We start from the raw sequence: 23887 nt of genomic DNA, 5'->3' as shown, positions 1-23887 counted from the left end.
GCCTCTCTTTTCTATTATGAGTAGAATTGAGTTTTGGCAATATGGTATTCTAGGTAGACTTTGGAAGCACTCCCCTTTGACTTTTGGTCATGGTGAGAAAAATTAGATCACACAGATGATAAAAGCACTGATTTACCACAGGACTAGGGATACTGTACAATTTCAATATGAAAACTAAATTAGGGGAGTGGCCAAGGATAAGAATATTGGAGACAAGGCAAAGGCAGCAGATTAAAATGGATTAAAGAGAGTTTATAATTTGTTTGCATTTACTTAATGCTTTATCTCTGATGGATTCCACCTACTCAAGAAAGGTGCACGAGACCCGGGCCAGGGATTCCAGTTATAACATATTAGTTATGCAGCCGAAGCCTGTGAAGGATAACAAAGGAAACAGAATTGCTTTTAATTGGTTTGTTTTTCCAGTTGGTTTTATGTATGTTTTAAATTGTGTATGCAGTGGTAGAAGTGGAATAGCACAACACAGGCATACCTTGCTTTATTGCACAGGGCAGATACTGAATTTTTTACACGTTGAAGGTTCAGGACTTCCGTGGAGGAAGTAAGTGCGTGCAGCTGTGGTGGAAATAGCAAGAGAACTAGAATCAGACGTGGAGCCTGAAGATGTGCCCGAATTGCTGCAAGCTCATGATCAAATTTGAACGGATGAGGGGTTGCCTCTTACGGATGAGCACAGAAAGTGGTTTCTTGAGATGGAATCTACTCCTGGTGAAGATGCCGGGAAGACTGTGGAAATGACAACATAGGATTTAGAATACGAGGTACACTTAGTTGACAGAGCAGCCGCAGGGTGTGAAGGGATGAACTCCGATTTTGAAAGAAGTTCTACTGGGGGTAAAAGGCTACCGCACGGCATCACGTGCTGCGGAGAAATTGTTCATGGAAGGAAGTCAATGCGGCAAACTGCATTGTCTTTTTAAAAGACGCTTTAAATGTTTATTTTTGAGAGAGGCAGAGGGAGGGGGGGACAGAAGATCTGAAGTGGGCTCTCTGCTGTCTGTGCAGAGTCTGATGCGGGGCTTGAATTCACGAACCGTGAGATCATGGCCTGAGTTGAAGTCAGGTGCTCAACTGACTGAGTCACCCAGGCGCCCCCATTTTGGGTGCCACAGCCACCGGAGCCATGAGCAGCCTCCTGATCAGTCAGCAGCCATCAGCATGGAGTCAGGACTGTCCACCAGCAAAAAGATTATGACTCACTGAAAGCTCAGATGATGGTTAGCATTTTTATAGCAATCAAGTATTTTTAAATTAAGGTATGTACGTTGCTTTGTTTAGAGATGCTATTGCACATTTAATAGACTACACTCTAGTGTAAACATAACTTGTATACACACTGGGAAACCAAAAAAGTTATTTGACGTGCTTCATTGTGGTGTTTGTGGCGATCTGGAGCCGAATCCACATCTCTCTCAGGTATAGCTGTAAATGGAGGTAAAAAGCTGGCTTAAAACTTCACGCGCTTATACGTCGGGCATCATGGGAAATCGTTTGTTTCCCGATGAATATAAAAATTTATGCCACTCATAGTTAAGTATATTTTGGCTTAATTATGGTCTGGCTCCTATGAATTCTTCACAATTAAGCTTGTTTAAGCCTGTGTGAACAGGATAACCAGGACTTCATAAGCAAACCAGGTTAACTGTAACTATTCCATCACCGACTTATTGTGCTCAGTTAATAAGCAACGGTGTATTTTGATTTGGCACTTCGGGCTCTCCTAATGTGGTAGGGTGCAAAATCGCTCTTTTTGAGAAATTTAATTTCTCCCATCCTATAGCCATTTCCGATTTTTAAAATTTTTAAGAGTTAAACTCTTTAGCAGGACACTGAAGCCTCTCCATCATCTGGCTCTAATGCATCTTCTCTGACCTTTTCTGCCAGTACCCCACAACTGTATCTCCTACAGGAGTGAACCAAACTTGCCTATTCTCATCCCAGGAACAGGTAACACGCTTTCTCCCTCAGCTCTGTTCAACGCAGAACACTCTCCTTTCTACTTATTGAAATTACACCCAGCTTTTAATGTCCTTAGTTCTCACCGTTACCCCATCAGGCTTCAGGGTCTGGTAATGTCTCGGAGGCAGGGATCTTTTCCCTGCTCACGGAGCAAACCTCCCTACTCATTTTAGAAATGGATGGTCCTTCCAATTGTGGTGATGGCCCATTCGGTAGCATCTTTGTGGGTGGTACATGCAGGTGCTGACAGGAGAAAGACCCAACGAGTTAAAGGTTACAAATACAATAATGACCTAGTGCGCGCACTGAGTATCTTTCAGGGAAAAGAATACTATTTCTAATCTTAAAAACACTTCGAGAAAGGTTTTATTAACCCCATCTGACAGATGAGGAAGATGAAGCCTCAGAGAGATTGTATAACCTGCCCAGGTCACATATCTAATCAGCAGCATATAGCTGAGGTCCTAAAGCTGGGACCTGTCTCACCACCTACACAAAACCATGTTTTCAAAGCATGGGCTTTGAAGTTAGATCGGTCTGGGTTTGATCAGGTTTCTGAGACTCTCCAGCTCTTTGACCTAGAGAAGTTATTTAACTTCTCCCAAAACCTGCAATTTCCTGGGGCGCCTGGGTGGCTCAGTCCCTTAAGTGTCTGACTTCAGCTCAGGCCGTGATCTCGTGGTTTGTGAGTCTGAGCCCCGTGTGGAGCTCTGTGCGGACAGTTCGGAGCCTGGAGCTGCTTCCGATTCTGTGTCCCCCTCTCGGTGCCCCTCCCCCGCTTGCATTCTGCCTCTCTCTCAAAAATAAATACTCAATTTTCTCACCTATAAAACATGGATAATATTAACACGCCCCTCGGAGTTCAGAATTGAAGGAGAAAATGCATTTAAAGTACCAGCGGAGTGACTGACACATAAGAGCTAATTAATACTGACTTTACTATTTCCCCCATTTTTAGAACTGTGATTCCATTACTATAGATAATCCAGAACCAAAGATATTCCACAATCGTATTTCCTATTTGTTTTAGGCTCTCATCACCATTTATTTCCGATTTTTTAATTTTTTTGAAGTTTATTTATTTTGAGAGAGTGAGAGAACGAGTAGGGGAGGGGCAGAGAGAGGGCCTGACACGGGGCTCAAACTCACAAACCATGAAATCATGACCTGAGCAGAAAACAAGAGTTGGACACTTAACCAACCGAGCCACCCGGGGGCCCCATTTCAGGTTTTTTACATGAACAATGCTAATGTGAGTTTACAGGGAATTTTTCTTTTCTTCTCTTTTTTTTTTAATTTAAATTTAAGTTAGTTAGCATATAGTGTAGTATTGGTTTCGGGAGTAGAATTTAGTGATTCATCACTTACGTATAATACCTATTGCCAGTCCCAACAAGTGCACTCCTTAATGCCTATCATCCATAAATCCCCCACCCACCCTTCCAGCAACCCCAGTTTGTTCTCAGTATTGAAGAGCCTCTTGGGGCACCTGGGTGGCTTGGTCAGTTAAGCATCCAACTCTTGATTTTGACTCAGGTCATGATCTCACAGTTCGTGAGTTTGAACCCGCCTCAGGCTCTGTGCTGACAGCGTGGAGCCTGTTTGGGATTCTCTCTCTCTCCCTTTCTCTCTGCCCCTTCCCTGCTCTTTCTCTGTCTCCCTTCCTCCCTCCCTCCCTTTCAAAAAATAAATACACTGTTAAAAAAACAGTCTCTCATTGTTGCCTCCCTCTCTGTTTTTATCTTATTCTTTTTCCTCCCATATGTTCATGTTCATCTGTTTTGTTTCTTAAATTCCACATATGAGTGAAATATATTTGTCTCTGACTTACTTCGCTTAGCATTAGACACTCTAGTTCTATCCACGTTGTTGCAAATGGCAAGATTTCATTCTTTTTGAGTGCCGCATAATATTCCATTGTATATACACATCTTCTTTATCCATTTATCAGTCAATGGACATTTGGGCTCTTTCCATAATTTGGCTATCGTTGATAGCACTGCTATAAACATTGGGGTACATGTGCCCCTTTGAATCAGCATTTTTGTGTCCTTTAGATAAAATCCTTATAGTGCAACTGCTAGGTCATAGAGTAGTTATATTTTTAATTTTTGTGAGGAACCTCCATACTGTTTTCCAGAATGGATGCACCAGGTTCATTCTCAGTACAAAAGGGCTCCCCTTTCTCTGCATCCCTGCCAACATCTATTGTTTCCTGAGTTGTTAATTTTTGCCATTCTGACAAGTGTCCTCACACCTGTATCTCATTGTGGTTTTGGTCTGTGTTTCCCTGATGATGAGTGATGTTGAGCATCTTTTCATGTGTCTGTTATCCATCCGGATGTCTTCATTGGAAAAGTGCCTGTTCATGTCTTCTGCCCATTTCTTCACTGGATTATTTGGGTTTTGACTGTTGAGTTTGATAAGTTCTTTATAGATTTTGGATACTAACCCTTTATCTGATGTCATTTGCAAATATCTTCTCCCATTCCATCAGTTGCTTTTAGTTTTGCTGATTGTTTCCTTCACTGTGCAGAAGCTTTTTTTCTTGATGAGGTCCCCCAAATTCCCCTTGCCTCTGGCGACATACCTAGTAAGAAGTTGCTGTGGCCAAGGTCAAAGAGGTTGCGTGTTTTCTCCTGTAGGATTTTGATGGTTTCTTGTCTTACATTTAGGTCTTTCACCCATTTTGAGTTTATTTGTGTATGGTGTAAGCAACTGGTCCACGTTCATTCTTCTGCATGTTGCTGTCCAGTTTTCCCAACACCATTTGCTGAAGAGACTGTCTTTTTTCCATGGGATACTCTTTCATTCTTTGTCAAAGATTAGTTGGCCATATATTTGTGGGTCCCTTTCTGGGTTTTGTGTTCTGTTCCAACGATCTCTATGTCTGATTTTGTGCCAGTACCATACTGTCTTGATGATTATAGCTTTGTAATACAGCTTTAAGTCTGGGACTATGATGCCTCCAGCTCTGGTTTTCATTTTCAACATTACTTTGGCTATTTGGGGTCTTTTCTGGTACCATACAAATTTTAGAATTGTTTGTACTAGTTCTGTGAAGAATGGTAGTATTGTTTGGATAAGGATTGCACTGCATGTGTGGATTGCTTTGGTTAGCATTGCTATTTTAACAATATTTGGTCTTCCTATCCATGAGTATGGAATGTTTTTCCATTTCTTTGTGTCTTCTTCAGCTTCTTTCATAAGTATTCTATAGTTTCAGCGTACAGATCTTTTACTTCTTTGGTTAGGTTTATTCCTAGGTATCTTATGGGCTTTGGTGTAATCATAAATGGGATAGATTCCTTGATTTCTCTTTCTGCTGCTTCATTATTGGTGTCTATAAATGCAACATTTCTGTATGTTGATTTTATATCCTGAAACTTTGCTGAATTCATGGGCCAGTTCCAGCAGTTTTTTGGTGGATTCTTTCAGGTTTTCCACAGAGTATCATGTTGTCTGTGAAGAGTGAAAGTTTGACTTTTTCCTTGTCAATTTGGATGCCTCTTATTTCATTTTGTCTGATTGCTGAGGCTAGGACTTCCAGTACTATGTTGAACAACAGTGGTGAGAGTGGACATCCCTGTCATGTTCCTGACCTTAGGGGGAAAGCTCTGATTTTTTCCCATCGAGGATGATAGATATTAGCTGTGGGTCTTTCGTATATGGTCTTTATGATGTTGGGGTATGTTCCTTGTATCCCTACTTTCTTGAGGGTTTTTATAAAGAAAGGATGTTGTATTTTGTCAAACGCTTTTTCAGCATCTATTGAGAGGATCGTATGGTTCTTATCTTTTCTTCTATTAATGTGATGTTTCACATTGATTGATTTGTGGATATTGAACCACCCCTGCAGCCCGGGAATAAATCCCAGTTGATTGTGGTGAATAATTCTTTTAATGTATTATGGGATTCATTTTCCTAGGACCTTGTTGAGAATTTTTGCATCCATGTTCATCAAGGAAATTGGTCTGTAATTCTTTTTTAGTGGGGTTTCTGGTCTGTAATTCTTTTTTAGTGGGGTCTCTGTCTGGTTTTGGAATCAAGGTAATACTGGGCTAATAGAATGAGTTTGGAAGTTTTCCTTCCATTTCTATTTTTTGGAACAGTTTCAAAAGAATAGGTATTAACTCTTCCTTAAATGTTTGGTAGAATTCCCCTGGGAAGTCATCCAGCCCTGGACTCTTTGTTTGTTGGGAGATTTTTGATTACGGACTCAACATATTTTTACTGATTGTGGGTCTATTCAAATCTTCTGTTTCTTCCTGTTTCAGTTTTGGTAGTTTATATGTTTCTAGGAATTTATCCTTTTCTTCCGGATTGCCCAATTTGTTGGCATATAATTGCTCATAATATTCTCTTATTATTGTTTGTATTTCTGCAGTGTTGGTTGTGATCGCTCCTCTTTCATTCATGATTTTATTTATTTAGGTCCTTTTTCTTTTTGATAAGTCTGGCTAGGGGCTTGTCAACTTTGTTAATTCTTTCAAAGAAACAGCCCCTAGTTTCGTTGATCTGTTCTACTGTTTTTTTGATTTTTCTATCATTGATTTCTGCTCTAATCTTTATTATTTCCCTTCTTCTGCTGGTTTTGGATTTTATTTGCAGTTCTTTTTCCAGCTCCTTTAGGTGTAAGGTTAGATTATATGTTTGAGACATTTCTTCCTTCTTTAGGAAGGCCTGGATTGCTATATACTTCCCTCTTATGACTGCCTTTGCTGTGTCCCATATTTCCTTTTTAACTTAAAAAAATTTTTTTTAACATTCATTTATTTTATTTTATTTAAAAAAAAATTTTTTTTTTCAACGTTTATTTATTTTTGGGACAGAGAGAGACAGAGCATGAACGGGGGAGGGGCAGAGAGAGAGGGAGACACAGAATCGGAAACAGGCTCCAGGCTCTGAGCCATCAGCCCAGAGCCTGACGCGGGGCTCGAACTCACGGACCGCGAGATCGTGACCTGGCTGAAGTCAGACGCTTAACCGACTGCGCCACCCAGGCGCCCCAACATTCATTTATTTTTTGAGAGACAGAGCATGAGCAGGGGAGGGGCAGAGAGAGAGAGAGGGAGTCACAGAATCCAGAGCAGGCTCCAGGCTCTGATCTGTCAGCACAGAGCCTGATGCGGGGCTTGAACTCATGAGCCATGAGATTATGACCGGAGCTGGAGTCAGACGCTTAACCGACTCAGCTGCCCAGGCACCCCTCCTTTTTATTTTTTTTAAGTCTATTTATTTATTTATTTATTTTGAGAGAGAGGGAGGGAGGGAGGGAAAGAGAACAAGTCGGAGAGGGACAGAGAGAGGGAAAGAGAGAATCCCAAGCAGGCTCTGCACAATCAGCATAGAGCCCAATGTGGGGCTTGATCTCAGGAACTGTGAGATCATGACCTGAGCCAAGACTAAGAATCGGAATCTTAACTGACTGAGCCACTCAGCGCCCCTCCTTTTTAATAAAATGAGACTACCACACCTTTAAGGAGAAACTTTATTCAAATATTGTGTCATATTAGAATACTTCCAAAGTCAAACAGAATATTGATCAAATGTTAACTAGACCAACAAGACAAAGCTCAGAAACAAAACAAAAATCTGAAGGAGTTATTGCTAACAAAGCCATCCCTATAAGTAGTATCATATAATATACTTGCCATAAACCTAGCATTTTCTATTTTAATTTAAACACTATATTCAAAAGAAACAGAAATAGGGGTGGGTTGTTGTTGTTGTTGTTGTTGTTGTTTTAAATTTGAGTAATGTGTTAGCATATTGTTTAGCAAAATAAATCCACTTAACTGATTAGAAACAGAACATATTTAAAGGGAGAAGAAAGATCCCAGATCCATATGTTATGGCAAAACCACTATAAATACATTTCGTAGTGGCCCTGAGATCTATTTTGTTTTCAGTGCATATCAGAGTTTTCAAAAATGACAACTTCTTGTGATCATATGCTCTCGACTTGCTCAAATACTCTGTCGGTCTGGGCAAGATGCCACATGTTTAAGAGCAGTTTCGGACAGATTGGCCACGTCTATGGATCCACAGTTAAATCTATATCACCTCCAGACCCCTTTTCTGGAAAAAAAGAGAGAGAGAAGAGACAGAAACCTCAAGTTGAGAAAGAAAAACAAGAAAATTATCTACACGAGTGCTACCACAACAAATTTAATGTCCTTTCAAAATGGTGAGAATTATTCTATGGAGAATTATTCCTACAGAAATGTTTTTTGTCTTTTAGCATTTTGGTTCTCACACTCTACCTATTATCAAAGTTTCTCTAAAATATATAACTGGCATATTTTCTATTTTTCTAGAATGATGTTAGTAAAGCTGATAACTGAACAGTCCTTTATTCTCTTTCACTAGTATGTATTTTTCAAATAATGGGAAAACCACCAAGAGCGGATTTCACTCTCAATGTACCTCACTTCTAAGGACCATGTGCTACTTACGAACAAGATCATGCAATAACCAGTAACTTCCAACAAATTGAATCTTATCACGAGATAAACTAAAAACCCAGAAAGAAATTCTGAGAGATCATTTAATATATGAAGGTCACTTGAATGTATGAGCTAGTCAACGCTGAGAAAATTCTTTAAAATCCTTTAAAATATAAATTTATCATATTCACAACTTAACTTTCAAGATTAATTCAACCCACAAACAAATTTTCTATGATATTTCAAGAAATCCTCTTCTTCGTTATTTATTCCCAGATGTACATTTAACATTTTTAGCTAAATATTTTCTACTACTAACATCCAAGGAAATTGATAAACCATTTTTGTTTGAGGATTCAGAATAATAGTACCTTTACGGTTTGGCAATCTGTTGATAAAAGCTATTTTCTTTTAAAGACACAAATCACCTTCAATTATAGTCTAATCCAATGACATGAAGTAGAGATCTTTCCCCACTGTTTGGAATACAGCCTAACAAAAGGAACCTTTGGATTACCACCAATTCTTTGTTATAGACACAAAATGATTAAAATCAGAAAGGGACCGTAGATAAACTAGAAAAAAAATGGTAAACAATGAAAAACTAAGCCTCTTGAAAGTGTGGCAATCTGATTTTGTAGTGAAGAATCACCCAAGAACATTTTCTATCCTTCCAATACTCATTTCTCTGGAACATCTCTACTGGAGCGTCCCATACCGGGAGTAAAGTAGCCTTTTCCAATTTTCAGCTCCCAATCTCCCACAACTTTGGTGTCTGATGCCTTTCTCAAAGGGCTCCTATGCAAACACATTATCCATGGTGAGCCACAGATCCTTTACTAAAGACTTACTGAAGAGGGATATTTCTCCTATATTCCTTTCAACAAGTAACAGCATTGTGTGTATGTATGAAGTCTATACAGAAATTGATTCATGAGACATATTCTTACAATAAAATGAAATCTCTCAGATACAAAAAAAAAAAATCCTTAAAAAATGCAATCAGATACAGTGACTTGACCAAAAAAGTCATGCATAATTTAATACCTCACAATATCCACTTGTAAAGGAAAACCAGCTTATTTGTAGACACATATCTAAGAGTTCCTTCGAATTTGATGAAAGGATCATTTAATAAATAAAATTAATAACCAAATTTTAAAAAGTAAAGCCTTATCCATAAGTAGCTTCTATATTTGCTAACTGATGTAAAAGCCAGTTGTGTCTATACTATTTTATGAACACTCTGAGTTGCCTTACATAGTTCGCTATTTGGCAGGCATAGGGTAGTTTATCCAAATAGAATCCCATATGTGTACATCTGTGCATTTGGCTGTGGATTCTTGAAAAGTAATGAATGGAAAAGATCAGAATGTAAAAGAAAAACTTCAGTAAATACTTATGCAACCTAAGTGAAGCAAGCTGTTATTTTTGACAAGTAAACAAAAACACGAAATTAATATAAGAAGGTGAAGAAAGATGTTCAGTGGTTTTTCACAGTGGAAAAATTTCAAATGACCTAAATGTGCACCGCTACAAGAAATGGTTTAACAAATGACTGACCATTTGTGTCATATAAGATTATGCAACTATGGCCTTCTGGCTGTGGCCAAGATGGAGTGAGTTGACTATAGCCTGCTTCTCTCTTTTTTTTTTTTTTTTAATTTTTTTTTCAACGTTTATTTATTTTTGGGACAGAGAGAGACAGAGCATGAACGGGGAGGGGCAGAGAGAGAGGGAGACACAGAATCGGAAACAGGCTCCAGGCTCTGAGCCATCAGCCCAGAGCCTGACGCGGGGCTCGAACTCACGGACCGCGAGATCGTGACCTGGCTGAAGTCGGACGCTTAACCGACTGCGCCAACCAGGCGCCCCTAGCCTGCTTCTCTTATACTTGCTACAACTAAAAATTCTGGAAAGTATACAAAAAGTAACCGTGGGCTCTGAAAAGTAAATAGGAACAGGCAGATTGAGGACTGAAGTAAAAACCTGAATAATGACTCATAACAGGGGTGGATTCACAGATGTTTCCTTCCTCCCTTCCTTCTTTCCTTCCTTCCTTCCTTCCTTCCTTCCTTCCTTCTTCCTCCTCCCTCCCCTCCCCTCCTTCTTCTCTCCTCTCCTCTTCATTCCTCTCCTCTCCTCTCCTTTCCTTTCCTTATTTTTTTCCTTCTTTGTCTCTTAGTTTTGACTTGAGCCTGGACCAAATCAGAGCTGCTCAGCCTGTGTGGATGGCAAAACTCTGACGGAGATCCCTATTTCTAGCCAGCAGATTGGGAAAAGAGGCCTCCTGAATGCTAGAAAGTGACGAATGAATGGGAAATCTCTTCACTATTTTTTCTTTTTTACCTTCTGACCCTGTCATGAGAGCAGCCCCAACTGAAAGTCCGAGAGAAGACTCTGACCAGTGGAACGGGAAAAGGGCTGTTTGTTATCTGGAAATGGGGGGGTGGGGATTGATTTTTCTTGTTTCTCTTTCTGCTTCACTCCAAAGGCACGCTCAGTCAAACAGAATTGCATGACAGCAAAGAAGGAAACCTTGAGAGAAACATGCTCTCTGTCTAGAGGAGCAAGAAAAAGAGCCCCTAGGAGCTGGATTAAAGAAGATCCTTGAGGGACACCTGGGTGGCTCAGTCAGTTAAGCGCTCAACTTCGGCTCAGGTCATGATATCACAGTTCTTGAGTTCGAGCCCTGCGTCGGGCTCTGTGTTGACAGCTCAGAGCCTGGAGCCTGCTTCAGATTCTGTCTCCCTCTCTCTCTGCCCCTCTCCCACTCACACTCTGTGTCTCTCAAAAATGAATAAACATTAAAAATAATAATAATAATAATAATAATAATAATAATAATAAAGAAGATCCTTGAGGCCAGCAAGTGTGGAGGAAATCTCAGAGAGAAAAGGAATTGAAAAATATGAATCCCTAATACTATAAATGAACTGATATAAATCCCAAGGTCAACCCTCAACCATGCATATGCAGAAGAGAACCAACTAAGCATAGCAATCTTTAACACCCGATCTACTATATAAACTGCTACCTAAGTCCCTGGGAGGCTTATGCTCTGGGCGGATGCAAACACCAAAGCAAAGTCTCTGAAAACTAAACTGACATTGGAACCCACAAGCAAAGAAGGAGAGACAGAACTTGTGGTATGAACCCAACTGGGTTGACCACCTGCTAAAATAAAGACTTCAATATTTTCTAGAAGATTTTAATAGGATCCAAAGTCTTGCAACATAATGTTCAAAACATTTGGGACATAATCCAAAATTACTCAACATACAAAGAACTAGGAAAAGCTAATCATATTTCAAGGGGATCAGTAGATGGCAAGCCCTGAGGTGACCAGATATTGGAACTATCAGATACATATTTTAAAGTAAAAACGTCAACAAATGTCAAACAGAATAAACTCAAATGCCTAGATATTATAATGGCATGGGAAATTGAACACAAAATATAAAATACAGAACACAAAATATAAAACTGTATGCAGAATGAAATCAATTATGCACAAAATATGTCGATGACATACGTACATTCCATATAAATAGAAAAATTATGAAATAAAATGAAACCGATCAAGCTCTTTGTCTTAGATGGATGTATTATAGGTTACAGATACTTTGTTTCAAATTTGCCATTTTTCCAGATTTTCTACATCAGATGTATTTTATAAAGATCTCAGACACCAAACAATTTTCATTTTTAAAATCCCCTCTCCCCCGAATCAAGGTATAAAACATTAATAACCAGTTTGCCCAAAGGGATACTTGGCATAAAGTCCGGAATCACTGATTTTGTTATTGTTGCTTTTCATTGTCATTAATTCCAGTATTAGTATTCTTTTTTCTTGATTATTCCCAAACACAAGGGCTTTGGAAATAGTTTAAATTACCTTTCAAAATGAGACACAATGCTCTCATTAATTAGTATTTATATCCATACCTCAGATGGACTCTTATCTAATTTGGGTATGCCATTCCAGACATTCTCAGGGTTCACTATCTCCTCCATACCATTTGAAAGGTTCAAAACCTACAAGAGAAAAAAGGTATTTAATAAAACTTGGTAGTTTCCAAAAACTGTAACTGATTTATGGACCCTAGCAATCCTTCTTCAACTGAAATACCTCAAAAGGCAATGAAAATAATTTTATTAAACTTCAACTTTACGCTTTTAACTCTATGGAACTTCTGTTCAAAAAACATATTGAGCATGCCTAGATATCAAAGGTAGCTAAAAATGAAATCTTAAGAAGCTCAACATTTTGTGGAGAAACAGATCTCTAAGCAGATCATTACATCGTAGTAAGTACAGACCTCTGTAGCAGGAGAAGTGGGAATATAATATAGGTATAAAGTTTTTGGTGTGTGGGGAGGGTGAAGAGATGGAGAGATTTAGAAATAATGCTAGTGAATGCTCCCTGGAAGAGGCAATGCAAAACGAAAATGAAGACGCAATGAAAATCTTCCAAAAATAAGTGAAAATCGGGGCACTCAGGTGGATCAGTTGGCGAGAGTCTGGTTCTTGATTTCAGCTCAGGCCATGATTCCAGGTTCATGGGATTAAGCCCTGCATTGGGCTCCTCGCTGAGCACAGAGCCTGTTTAAGATTCATTCTCTCTCTCCCTCTGTCCCTCTCTCCTGCTCACACTCTCTCCTCTCTCAAAAAAATAAAAATATTGCAACTACATGGATGGAACTGGAGGGTATGATGCTAAGTGAAATTAGTCAGTTAGAGAAAGACAAAAATCATATGACTTCACTCATATGAGGACTTTAAGAGACAAAACAGATGAACATAAGGGAAGGGAAACAAAAATAATGTAAAAACAAGGGAAGGGGACAAAACAGAAGAGACTCATAAATATGGAGAACCAGCTGAGGGTTACGGGAGGGGTGTGGGAGGGGGGATGGGCTAAATGGCTAAGGGGCACTAAGGAATCTACTCCTGAAATCATTGTTGCACTAGATGCTAACTAATTTGGATGCAAAATTTAAAAAAAAAAAAAAATAGTGGAAATTAGGTGTCTTTGTACTATCTTCATGATTTTTCTGCAACCGAAAACTCTTCCAAAAATAAGGCCTTTCTAAAAATAAAATAATAACAAAATAAAAATAAAAGTGAAAATGAGCCAGTATGGGAGGGGGATAGAATACAAGTGACTGGATCTGCATTATTAAATATATTGAAGGAGCCCTGTGGAATGATATATATAAGAGAGAGCGAGCAATTTGGTGCCCATCCAATATAAGTTACAAAACATAAAGGAGTAAACCTAAGACTGGAGAAGAATACGGACACTCAGCCCTAGAAGACCTCAGGTCCCCTAGAGGACCATGCCATGTTAGTGAGCATGGCTTGGCTTTTCTATCCTAGACCAGTGGCTCTCAAATTTTAATGGTAAGAGAATGCTCGTTCCTGGTCCTACCCCCAGAAATTCTGTAGTAGCCAGCCAGGGCAAGGTGCAGGAATCGACTGCTTAAGAAACCCACCAGGTGATTCTGACACAGGTGGTTTTTTGGGACCACAGGAGAAACACAATCAACTGGACGTCCCCAAGGAGTTTTACACACAGGAATTCTGTCGTCAGAATTGCATCTGACAAAGTGTCACACTGGTAGTGTAGAGAGTCAGCTGAAGGAACACTAGAAGAAGTAAACCAAAATAGGTTAATAGAGTAATCCACTTGTAAAATAAGGGACTTCACACCAAGGCAGTGACAGTAGGTGTAAAAAGTTTTAACTAAATGATAAGAAGTGGAAAGTGTGACTGATAGGATTTGGTGACTGATAGGATTTCAGAGGCAAGGAAGATACAAGAGTCGGGGATGATTTCTTGCCAGGATGCTTACATCTGATCTTTGAGATGAGTTCTGCACTGCACCAAATTTTAAGGGGAATGATCAGGTAAACGTCTGTTCAAGTGCATTTTCTAGTCTGGTGAAGTTGGCTAAAATTTCCTCAACAGTCTCCAAAGTATCTTTTGAGATAAAGTGCTTCCATTTCACTTACCCTTGTGCCTTCTTCACCTATTTCCAGAATCTCACATTTAGACCATGTGTTTCTTAGACTTGACCACACAACACACTTGGATCCAACGGCAAATCCTTCCAGAGTGTAGGTCTTCTCTGCTTGAGCTGCCAAATTGAATAAAGACTCAGCGTGTACCTCTTAATCCCTTGATGTTAAATACACAAGCAAAGCATTTTCTTATCTGCATTGACTATTCCTATATAATCAATGTCACGGATGGTCTCAGTCTGTATCTTTTCCTGGATTTCATTTTAAATTCTTCCAGGGCCCTTTCCCAATAAAATTCCTTATCGCTTTCTTCAAAAAATACCAGCATGATGTGATGCGTCTTTTAAGAATATGAATCTGGGGGCACCTGGGTGGCTCAGTTGGTTGGGCGTCCAACTTCGGCTCAGGTCATGATCTCAGCGCTTGTGAGTTCAAGCCCCGCGTCGGGCTCTGTGCCGACAGCTCAGAGCCTGGAGTCTGCTCTGGATTCTGTGTCCCTCTCTCTCTGCCCCTCCCTCGCTTATGCTCTGTCTCTCTCTCTTTCTCAAAAATAAGTAAAACATTAAAAAAAAAAAAGAATATGAATCTGATTCCTGAATTCAGCTGTTGGCAGCTGGTTATTGTTGCCACATGCGATGTGGTCTATGGTTACAACAGCTGTTTCTGAAGCAGCATATTACAAATTGGTAGACATTCTTATCACAGAGCTATTACTTATTATTAATAAAATGTGGCAAGGGGGACTAAAAACCTAGGATAATATTTAAATGAATTGTAGTACAGCCACTGAATGGAATCCTAGAGAGTTAAAATATTTTGAAAACAGGTTTAAGGGATTAAAATGCAGGATTTGACACTATGATAATATGATTTTTTAAAAATTTTTTTAACGTTTATTTATTTTTGAGACAGAGAGAGACAGAGCATGAACAGGGGAGGGGCAGAGAGAGAGGGAGACACAGAATCCGAAACAGGCTCCAGGCTCTGAGCTGTCAGCACAGAGCCCGACGTGGGGCTCGAACTCACGGACTGTGAGATCATGACCTGAGCCGAAGTCGGATGCTTAACCGACCAAGCCACCCAGGCGCCCCGATAATATGATTTCTATTTAGTTCTTTAAACTGTATGTAAATAGACACAGGGTGAAAGACAACAGGAAAGAAGTGCACTACAGCTTTAATAGTGGCAGGCTTATGGTGATATGGGAGATTTTCATTCTCCCTAGACTACTGTTTTCTCTATTTTGTACGATGGCTCAAATTTAATAATCTAAAAATTGACATATGGGGCACCTGGCTGAACCGTCAGCGTCCGACCCTTGATTTCGGCTCAGCTCATGATCCCAGTCTTGGGATCGAGATCTGTGCTGAGCATGGAGACCATCTAAGGTTCTCTCTCTCTCCCTCCCTCCCTCTGCCCACCCTCCCCCCACCCCCCGGGACACATTCTCTCTCTCAGATAAAAATAATAATAATAATAATGATAATAAGTAAAAATTGACATATAAGAAGTCTAACATTGATTATTTCCCAAACCCTAAAAGTTAGGCATTTCGTGTAACTTTGTTTTGTTTGTTTGCTTGTTTAATTTAGAGTGTGAGAATCTTTTTTTTTTTTTTTTAATTTTTTTTTTTCAACGTTTATTTATTTTTGGGACAGAGAGAGACAGAGCATGAACGGGGGAGGGGCAGAGAGAGAGGGAGACACAGAATCGGAAACAGGCTCCAGGCTCCGAGCCATCAGCCCAGAGCCTGACGCGGGGCTCGAACTCACAGACCGCGAGATCGTGACCTGGCTGAAGTCGGACGCTCAACCGACTGCGCCACCCAGGCGCCCCAAGAGTGTGAGAATCTTAAACACACTCCATGCTCAGCGCGGAGCCAGACGTGGGGCTCAGTCCCACGACTCCGGGATCACGACCTGAGCCCAAATCAAGAGTTGGATGCTCAGCCAACTGAGCCACCCAGGGGCCCCCATTTCATGTAACTTTTAAATCTTATTAAGTAGAAAGAAAACAGCCATACATGTAGTTTACTTAAAAAGTTCATAATAAATCTTCTCCAATATTTACTCATGGCTGGTCTCTTGCTTGGTTACTATAAGCTCCCCAAATCTAGTGTTTGTTTAGGGGTTTCTAAATAAATGACAAGGTGTATGCATGAACAAAATGGTTAAATTTGAAAACTCTGCAAAAATGATCCCTATCGTCAATTCACGCCTACAGTAGTGCTTAGCAAAGGAACAACATGTTTTTTTAAGACTTACCAAAAAACGGAACTTTTGATTTTAAAGATTATTTGCTTACATTTGAAACATGATTACTTTTTGGAAACACTGATTCTAAGCATTTTATTCTTAAACACAAAATTAATAATTTAGCAGCATTTCATCCAGCCTACAAGGTATGGTTCTACACTGATTTCGCAACTTCATCTCCCCACACTTAAAATGCTCGTCATGAAATCCAAATCTGATTCTCTTTTCAGGTTTTAATCTTTTCCCCCAAAAATGAATGAAGGAAAAAACAAGGCAAAAAGTAAATAAGAATTATTGTCTTTAAGACAAGTAGGTATTTTTTGAAAAACACTAAGTTAAGTAAAAGTATAAGAAATTACATACCTGAGACGCGATCTTGTAAAGCATTATTGCGCTTCCTTCCGTCTCTGGATTCTTCTTCGGAGAACAAAGTCAGTGGTGAAATGGCATCTCTGCTTTTGTACTCTGTAAATTCTTCTTTATATATGTTCATTTCAACTTGCCTGCTGGGATCGCAATTCATTCCGTGTAGGTGCAAGGGTAACCTAGGCTGGTCGTCAAAACATTCCATACAACTTGACTTCCTTGCGTCCTCAGCGCACGTGGGGTCTTGGGCTCTCTGACCGACTCGTAGAGACAAAGGGTTTATTTTGTCGTCTAAACACAGCTGGGCTGTGGGTAATTCTAGTTCTGGCTGTTTCTCAGATTGACAGTTGAGGGGAAGCTGCGCTGTACATGGATGCAGGGTGGCTTCTGTGTCACAGCCCTGGGGGAGGGGCACAAGTGGAGGCACCCGGCCTGGCTCTTTTTCTTCATCCCCGACTAGAGAATGCTGTAACTCAATGGACTCCAGCTCCAGGAACTCTTTTGATTCATCATCAGGAGAAAGTGGCACCTCGAGTGAGTTCAGTTCTAATATCTCCTTTGTTTCACTAGCCTGCAGTGGAAGTAACGTGTTAAATCCCGTCATGAGGTATTTATCATCAAACTTTGCTTCGTCAACCAGATGGCACTCTCTTTTACCTTCCAGTACCTCGATGCCTATTTTATCTTTGCGTGGGTTTTCGAAAGCTTCAAAAATGTTGTCAGTGTCAGGGTCATAGAACTTAGTTGGTTTGGCTTCAGTGATGTTTAAATCTTTTTCAATTCTTTCAGAGAGCTCATCTGTCTGGGACTCGACATATAGGGCTTTCTCTTGTCCAGCTTTACTACTTGGTTTCTTAAATCCAACCTCAGGACTGAGGGACCCAAGAGCTCCCTTTATCTCCGGGTCATGTTTTTCATAGGGCAGATCACTGTTACTAACGCCAATCTTAGAATATTTCTTCATCTTCTGATTAATACTTTCGCCTTTGCTTTTCAAGTCAACGATTGCTAAAGGGATATTACAAACATCCCTTTTGATTTCTAATATTGTTATCTCCAACACATCTTCTGTTACTATTTCATAAAAATAGTCATTTCCCTCTTGACGACACGCACCTTCTGAAATGTTAAATCCTGAGAGGCAACATGGAAAGGCTTGCATGGGAACCACCAAGAGTTCAGAAGGAATATTCCAGAGTGCTTTGGGGTCCACGCAGTCTTCGATGTTTCCAAAGTCCACAAGCCTGACAGATACCAGATAATCATCACAAATATTGGTGATAAGTGCCCTGTAATAATGCCCATCTTCTCTATATCTCACTATGCAAGGATCTCCAATATGAGGGCATGGGACACAACTTCTCCAAGCCGTTACTTGTTCTCCAGCAGTTTGTACTTCTACTTCTAAAAACTGAAGTTTCTCGGTATCAGCAAACTGACACCAAAAATATTCAGGTCCATCTATCACAGTGGCATATGCTCTTATCGTCTTCATCTTTGGGTTGTACCAGTTAAGAAACCGTGAAGTGCCAATGTCTGTTTTGTGGACAGACTTTGAACAGGCACCTTTAATGATTTGGTCAGAAAGTCCTACTTGAGAGTTGTCACTGAAAGCATATCTGTTAATCATGTCTTCTGCTATGATCCCATGTTCATCAGCAAGAATAACTTCCCATCTGTCTTGGAATTGAACAAATTCACATCTTATTTGAACCTCATCTGTCCTTCGGGAAAAGTAACGCGTCACTGCCTTACAGTTTAAAATCTCGGGAACCCAAAGTCCTCTCAAGGAGCAGTGAATGCACAGGGCTGGTACCAGTGCGTTAAGAAGGTCCAGCTTACCTATCTTGTTAGTATGGACCACAGAAACATTGCCATAATCTATAAACTGTACACACAGAAGGTCATTGGGTTGTTGTTCCCTGACCACAGCCCGATACCACAAACTGTCTTCTGGAAAAATGGCACATGTTACATCTCCTCTCTGCAAAGGTGGACCTGAATAAAATTCTGGCCTGGTCCTAACATCATTTAATCTCTCTGAAAGACTAGTGATTTCAGCTTCATCTTCTGTTAGTTGAACATAAAAGTCTGAAAGGTCATTTATGTGGGAAACATACACCACTGTTTTAAAGCCAGGCATTATAATCTTCTGAGGGAGCTCAGAAAATTTTAGAGGCAAATCTTTGTTACACGAATCTCCTATGTTTCTCTCTGAAAGGGTAGCTTCTAGTCTTGTGGCTTTCAAAGGCGACTCAGCAGAACTTTTTTCTTTCTTCTCGGCTGTGAAGGGACACATTTGATTATCTTTATTTCCCACGGAGTCCTGATACTGAGTGACTAAGTTTGTCTTTGTCGAACTTCGTAAAAGCTTGGTTTCCCTACATGCTGGGCTGGTCTTAGATTTGTGTGGTTCTCCCAAGATCTCCATGCTACATAATGCAGAGTTCTCTACTGATTTACTTGAATACTCTGTAGGTGACAACTTGAGATTTTCCTTCTTTACTTCAAGAGTTTCTGTCATGGTGGTGAGATCTTTGCTTTCTTCTTTTTTTCTTGTCCCACCCTTGTAGCCAAGTAACCCTAACTTCTCATTGATATTAGCGTTGATTTGGATACTGTCGTCATAGAGTTCTATAATCAGTCTCCCATCTGGATCTTTTGCCACCACCAAAGCCTTCAATGACTTATCTAAAACAGTCTCCTGGAACCATGTTGTAATTTCGTCTGGTATGTGATCGGGTATGTCAGACAATGAACACTTAACAGCTTGCATGGGCAGAAGTAAGACATCATACGCATCCCTAGGTAGCGGAAGCAGATCATCGCTGGTTACCACATAAATGTTTCCAAAATCAACAAAAAAGACTTTCTTTGGTTCTTTTCCTATTGTCATCCCCCTATACCAGTTTCCATCAGTGTACTTGGCAAGGCACAAGGTTCCAGGGGTCAAGGGGGATGTTTTCAAATTCGGCAAAACTTTACTCAATTGTGTAATATTACAGGACAACTGTTCTAAAATATTTGCGTTTCTTCCCAGTTGGCAATAAAATGTCCAAGGGTTGTCGACGTGCGTTATATACACCAATTCTTCACTTCCGATTTTCATCTCATGTGTCGAATAGTAGTAAGAATGTAGCTGAACGGAGGACTCCAGGGGCTTCTGAAGTTTCACTGGCCTTGCGAGTCTCTTTTCTACCAAAAAGTGGCAGGCACTCTGAAACGGTGTTAGCAAATCCACTATGTTAAACAGCTCTTCGTCATGTGCTGAAGCCAAAGCAAATACTGTGCATTTCAATTCGAGATTGTCTTCCCATGCGTTGTCTACAAATTCCCTAAAAGCTTGGATTGCCTTTTCATTCCAAGCAAAAGGATTTTGACCCGTTGGTTGAATTAAATTATAAAGACTGCACCGAAAAGCCTGAGCCTTAACCTTGAGAAACTCTTCACTAATTGAGCAAATATTCTTCACAGCCACCATATCTTCGTCTCCATAATCTACAAACATTACTCTGACGCGCTGTGAAGATTGTGCCCCGCGGATCACAGCTCTGGACCATTTTCCATTTACCGTGCGTTTTGCCAGACAAGCGGGGGCGGTCCCCTGGTAAGGAGCAGCTGTATTCTCGCAGTAGTCCTGGATATCACACATCAGAGTTTTAAAGTCTTGAATGTTCCTGGTCAGCTGGCACCAGAAGTAGCCGGGGTTTTCAACAGAAGACACTTTGACTCCTACTGTACTTCCGACTCTCACCTCTCCTTTACAAGAAGAGTCTGGCATAATTTCCAGGAACTTCTGCACCAGAGGAGAATAAACAGATACTCTTTTTTCTTTCTCCTGCACCACTAGTCCAGCCGGGGTATCTGCAGCGACTGGCGGATCAGTCAAAATTTCTGCAACAGAGCTAGTTGTGTTGTCTCTCTGGGCCTTCTGTTCTACGTCTCCCCTCTTGGCAGGAGAGATTTTGTTATTCTCGGCAGGAAAATGGTTTGAAACACGCCCTGGAGAATGGGCACTTATGAGAACGTTCTCCTGTGTTTCAAATTCCTGATACTTTGCATATCCGGCTTGAGCCATTACCTTACTAATGTTTTCTTCCCCTGTTCTTGATTCATCGAGAATCTCAATAACATATTGCTTATCCTGCTTATCAAGGACATGGATAACCAATTCTTTGTGGAGCACAGTCTTTTTGAAAAAGGAAACTGCCTCCTGGCTCCAGCTTTCCCCCAAAGGCCAAATATCGGCCAGCGTGCACCTCAGAGCCAACACTGGCAGTCGTCTAAACTGAGGAAGCAGCAGCCTCACGTCGTACCAATCCACGTTTTCCAAACTGCCCCGGTCAACTAGGAATACGGCCACACTCTTGTCATCTAATCTGGTGACCATGGCCCGATAATAGCCGTTCTCTTTCCATTTGACACAGCAAAGGTCATTGGGTTTGGGTTTCAACACCACCCCCTCCAGCTTACTGGCTGAGGAATAGAAACTGCACATCCTCCTCATCAGCTTGCTGAAGGTGCCATTGTGCTTCCTCAACCTAATCCAAAACTCGGACGGATTTTTAACAAACTCTACCTGGGCATCATAGAAGGCGTTTATCTTCAACCTGGTAGATCTTAAGGCCGGGAGTGGAATCTCTTCATCCGCTTCTTCAGTAGGAGACTGAGACTGAAGAGCTGTGGCTTGTCCCTTCTCCTCTTCCTCCTCTTCTTCCCCTTCCTCCTCCTCCTCCTCCTCCTCCCTTCCCTGGCTCTGCAGGAATTGGTCGGCCAGGCAACAGGACTGTAGCCCGAATACACAGTTCAGGTTGGTCCCATCTTTTCCATACAGAGTGACATAATACACGTGCTCAAAGGAACAGTAAAATTCAATCTTTGCATTCACCGCCTGGCCCAGTATCAGTGTCTTCAGGTCACCCACCTGTGACCGAGACCAGCCTCTCCCACCGTCCCAGAGCCCATACAAGGCACAGGGGTAGGTCACCACGGGCATTCGAAAATACTCGGGCAGCAAGTAGCGGAGACTGCTGCAGCTCACTAACTCCTTCCTTCCATAGTCTACGTGGAGCACCTGGGCACAGCGCTGGGGCCGAAACGTCTCCAACAAGAGCGCTCTGTACCAATGTCCGTCCAACCCACAGGAGGCACACGGAGAGCCAGGCTTGTCTGGGCTCTCCTCCCTCTCCTCCCGGGTGGCACTGGGAGAGTTCTCATCCCCTGTCCCCGTGGAACCCCAGTATATCTGGGCCATGCTCTCGGACAGGCGGTGGATCTCCTGCGAGAGGCTCTGGAGCTGGCAGTGAATGCGGTGGGGGTGGCACACCTGGGTCACCACCACCGGCTCCGTCACGCCCAGCTGCAGCTGCGGGTAGAAATAGTCCAGGCCAGGGTGCTCCTGCTTCGGAGGGACTCGCGGGAGGACCCGGGCCCCCGAGCCTAGGCTGGCAGCGGCCGCCGTCAGGTAGCGCTTGAGCAGCGAGCGGAAGAGGCTGTCGGGCACCTGCCGCGCCAGGCTGAGCTCCTGCATCTGCTGCGACAGCCCGGGCACCTCCAGAAGGACCAGGCGATGGAGCAGCAGCACGTCCAGCACGCGCCCGTGCACCTGCCCGCCCTGCAGGCTGCTGAGGAAGTCCACGGCGCTGGGCGGCCAGGGCTGGGGCTCGCCCCCGCCCGCGCCGCCGCCGCCCGCCGGCACCAGGCCGGCCAGCACGCAGCCCAGCACCTCGGAGGGCAGGTGGAAGAACTCGCTGCGCCCCGGCGCCAGGGAGCCCGCGTCCGCCGTGACGGTGCGGCCCTCGTCGAGCAGGAAGACGCGGCTCTCCTGCGCCTGCTGGCTGACCACGCGGCAGCGGTGCCATACGAGCCCCACCTGCACCAGGCACAGCTCGCCCGGAGAGGCCGTGGCGCTGCCCGGCGCCCACGGGAGGCGCGTGGCCGCCGCTTCCTGAATCTCCCGGTTCAGGCGCAAGTACTCCTCCCGCCGCTCGCCCACCAGCCCCCAGAGCTGCACGGGGATCACCTCAGGGCGCACGTCCACGAACGACACCCGCAGGACCAGCGAGGTCCCCGGGGTGGGCAGACCGGGCGTCGAGGACATCTCCGCGGCGCGGTTCCGCGCTGGCGCACCCAGCCGCCAGCGCCCCCGCGCCCGTGCCGCGGGAGGGACGGCCCCACGGCCCCAGGCTCCGGGCACAGAGGGACCGGGAAGGACGCCCGGCGAGGCGCCCCGAAGGCAAGGTCTCCGACGCCGGGTCTCCGGGACTCGCGCCGACTGGTAAGACCGGCGGCGGGACCAACCGCCGCATTCGCGCCGCGCATGCATTTGCAGCGCGCGGCGCCCCGCTTCTGGGCGCGGGAGGCCGGCCGGGCCCGCGGGCTCGGCGAGGCGCGGGGGAGCTGGGCCCCGGCGCGGCGCGGCGCGGGGCGAGGCCTGCGATTTGGCCGAAGGGGCTGGGAGGGCTGTTCCCGGGGCCACGGGGTGTCGGGGTCGCGAGCCAACCTACTTCTGGAAAGAGCGCCTTCCGCCGAGGAGGGCGCAGTGGGCGGGCCTGGCGGAGGGCGGGGTGGGGGTGGGGGTGGGGAGCGACACCGAAGGGGGGCAGGCTCTTGGCCGTCCACCTAGTGCTGCTGGAGCCCCGTGTGCCCGTGCTAGGCTCCGGAGGAACGGGAGGAGACCTGGGGGCGCCGAGGGCACGTGCCCGGGCGTTAGGGCCGAACGCTCAGAGGGCCCGGGGCTCCAGGGCGGAGGCCTACCGGGATGCCCCTGCGCCCCGCGGACGGGGTGCTTGCGTGCCGCGCATTCCCCATT

At 43.2% G+C, this 23887-nt stretch overlaps 1 protein-coding gene across 1 annotated transcript; it reads right to left on the bottom strand.

Annotated features, from left to right (window-relative positions):
• Positions 1-7724: 7724 nt before the first annotated feature.
• On the bottom strand, positions 7725-23340 carry TDRD6 (tudor domain containing 6). Its single transcript, XM_047860894.1, has 4 exons — positions 17074-23340; positions 14447-14571; positions 12378-12467; positions 7725-8061 (listed from the first exon to the last, which is right to left on the bottom strand). Exons 1-4 carry the CDS (start codon positions 23174-23176, stop codon positions 8038-8040), a joined length of 6342 nt encoding a protein of 2113 aa, XP_047716850.1. The 5' UTR covers positions 23177-23340; the 3' UTR covers positions 7725-8037.
• Between the last annotated feature and the right edge of the window lie 547 nt (positions 23341-23887).

The sequence above is a fragment of the Prionailurus viverrinus genome, chromosome B2 (assembly GCF_022837055.1).
Source record: "Prionailurus viverrinus isolate Anna chromosome B2, UM_Priviv_1.0, whole genome shotgun sequence".
Taxonomy (NCBI): Eukaryota; Metazoa; Chordata; class Mammalia; order Carnivora; family Felidae; genus Prionailurus; species Prionailurus viverrinus.
Note: the sequence above shows the minus strand (reverse complement) of the source record. Positions and strands in the feature narration are given on the sequence as shown.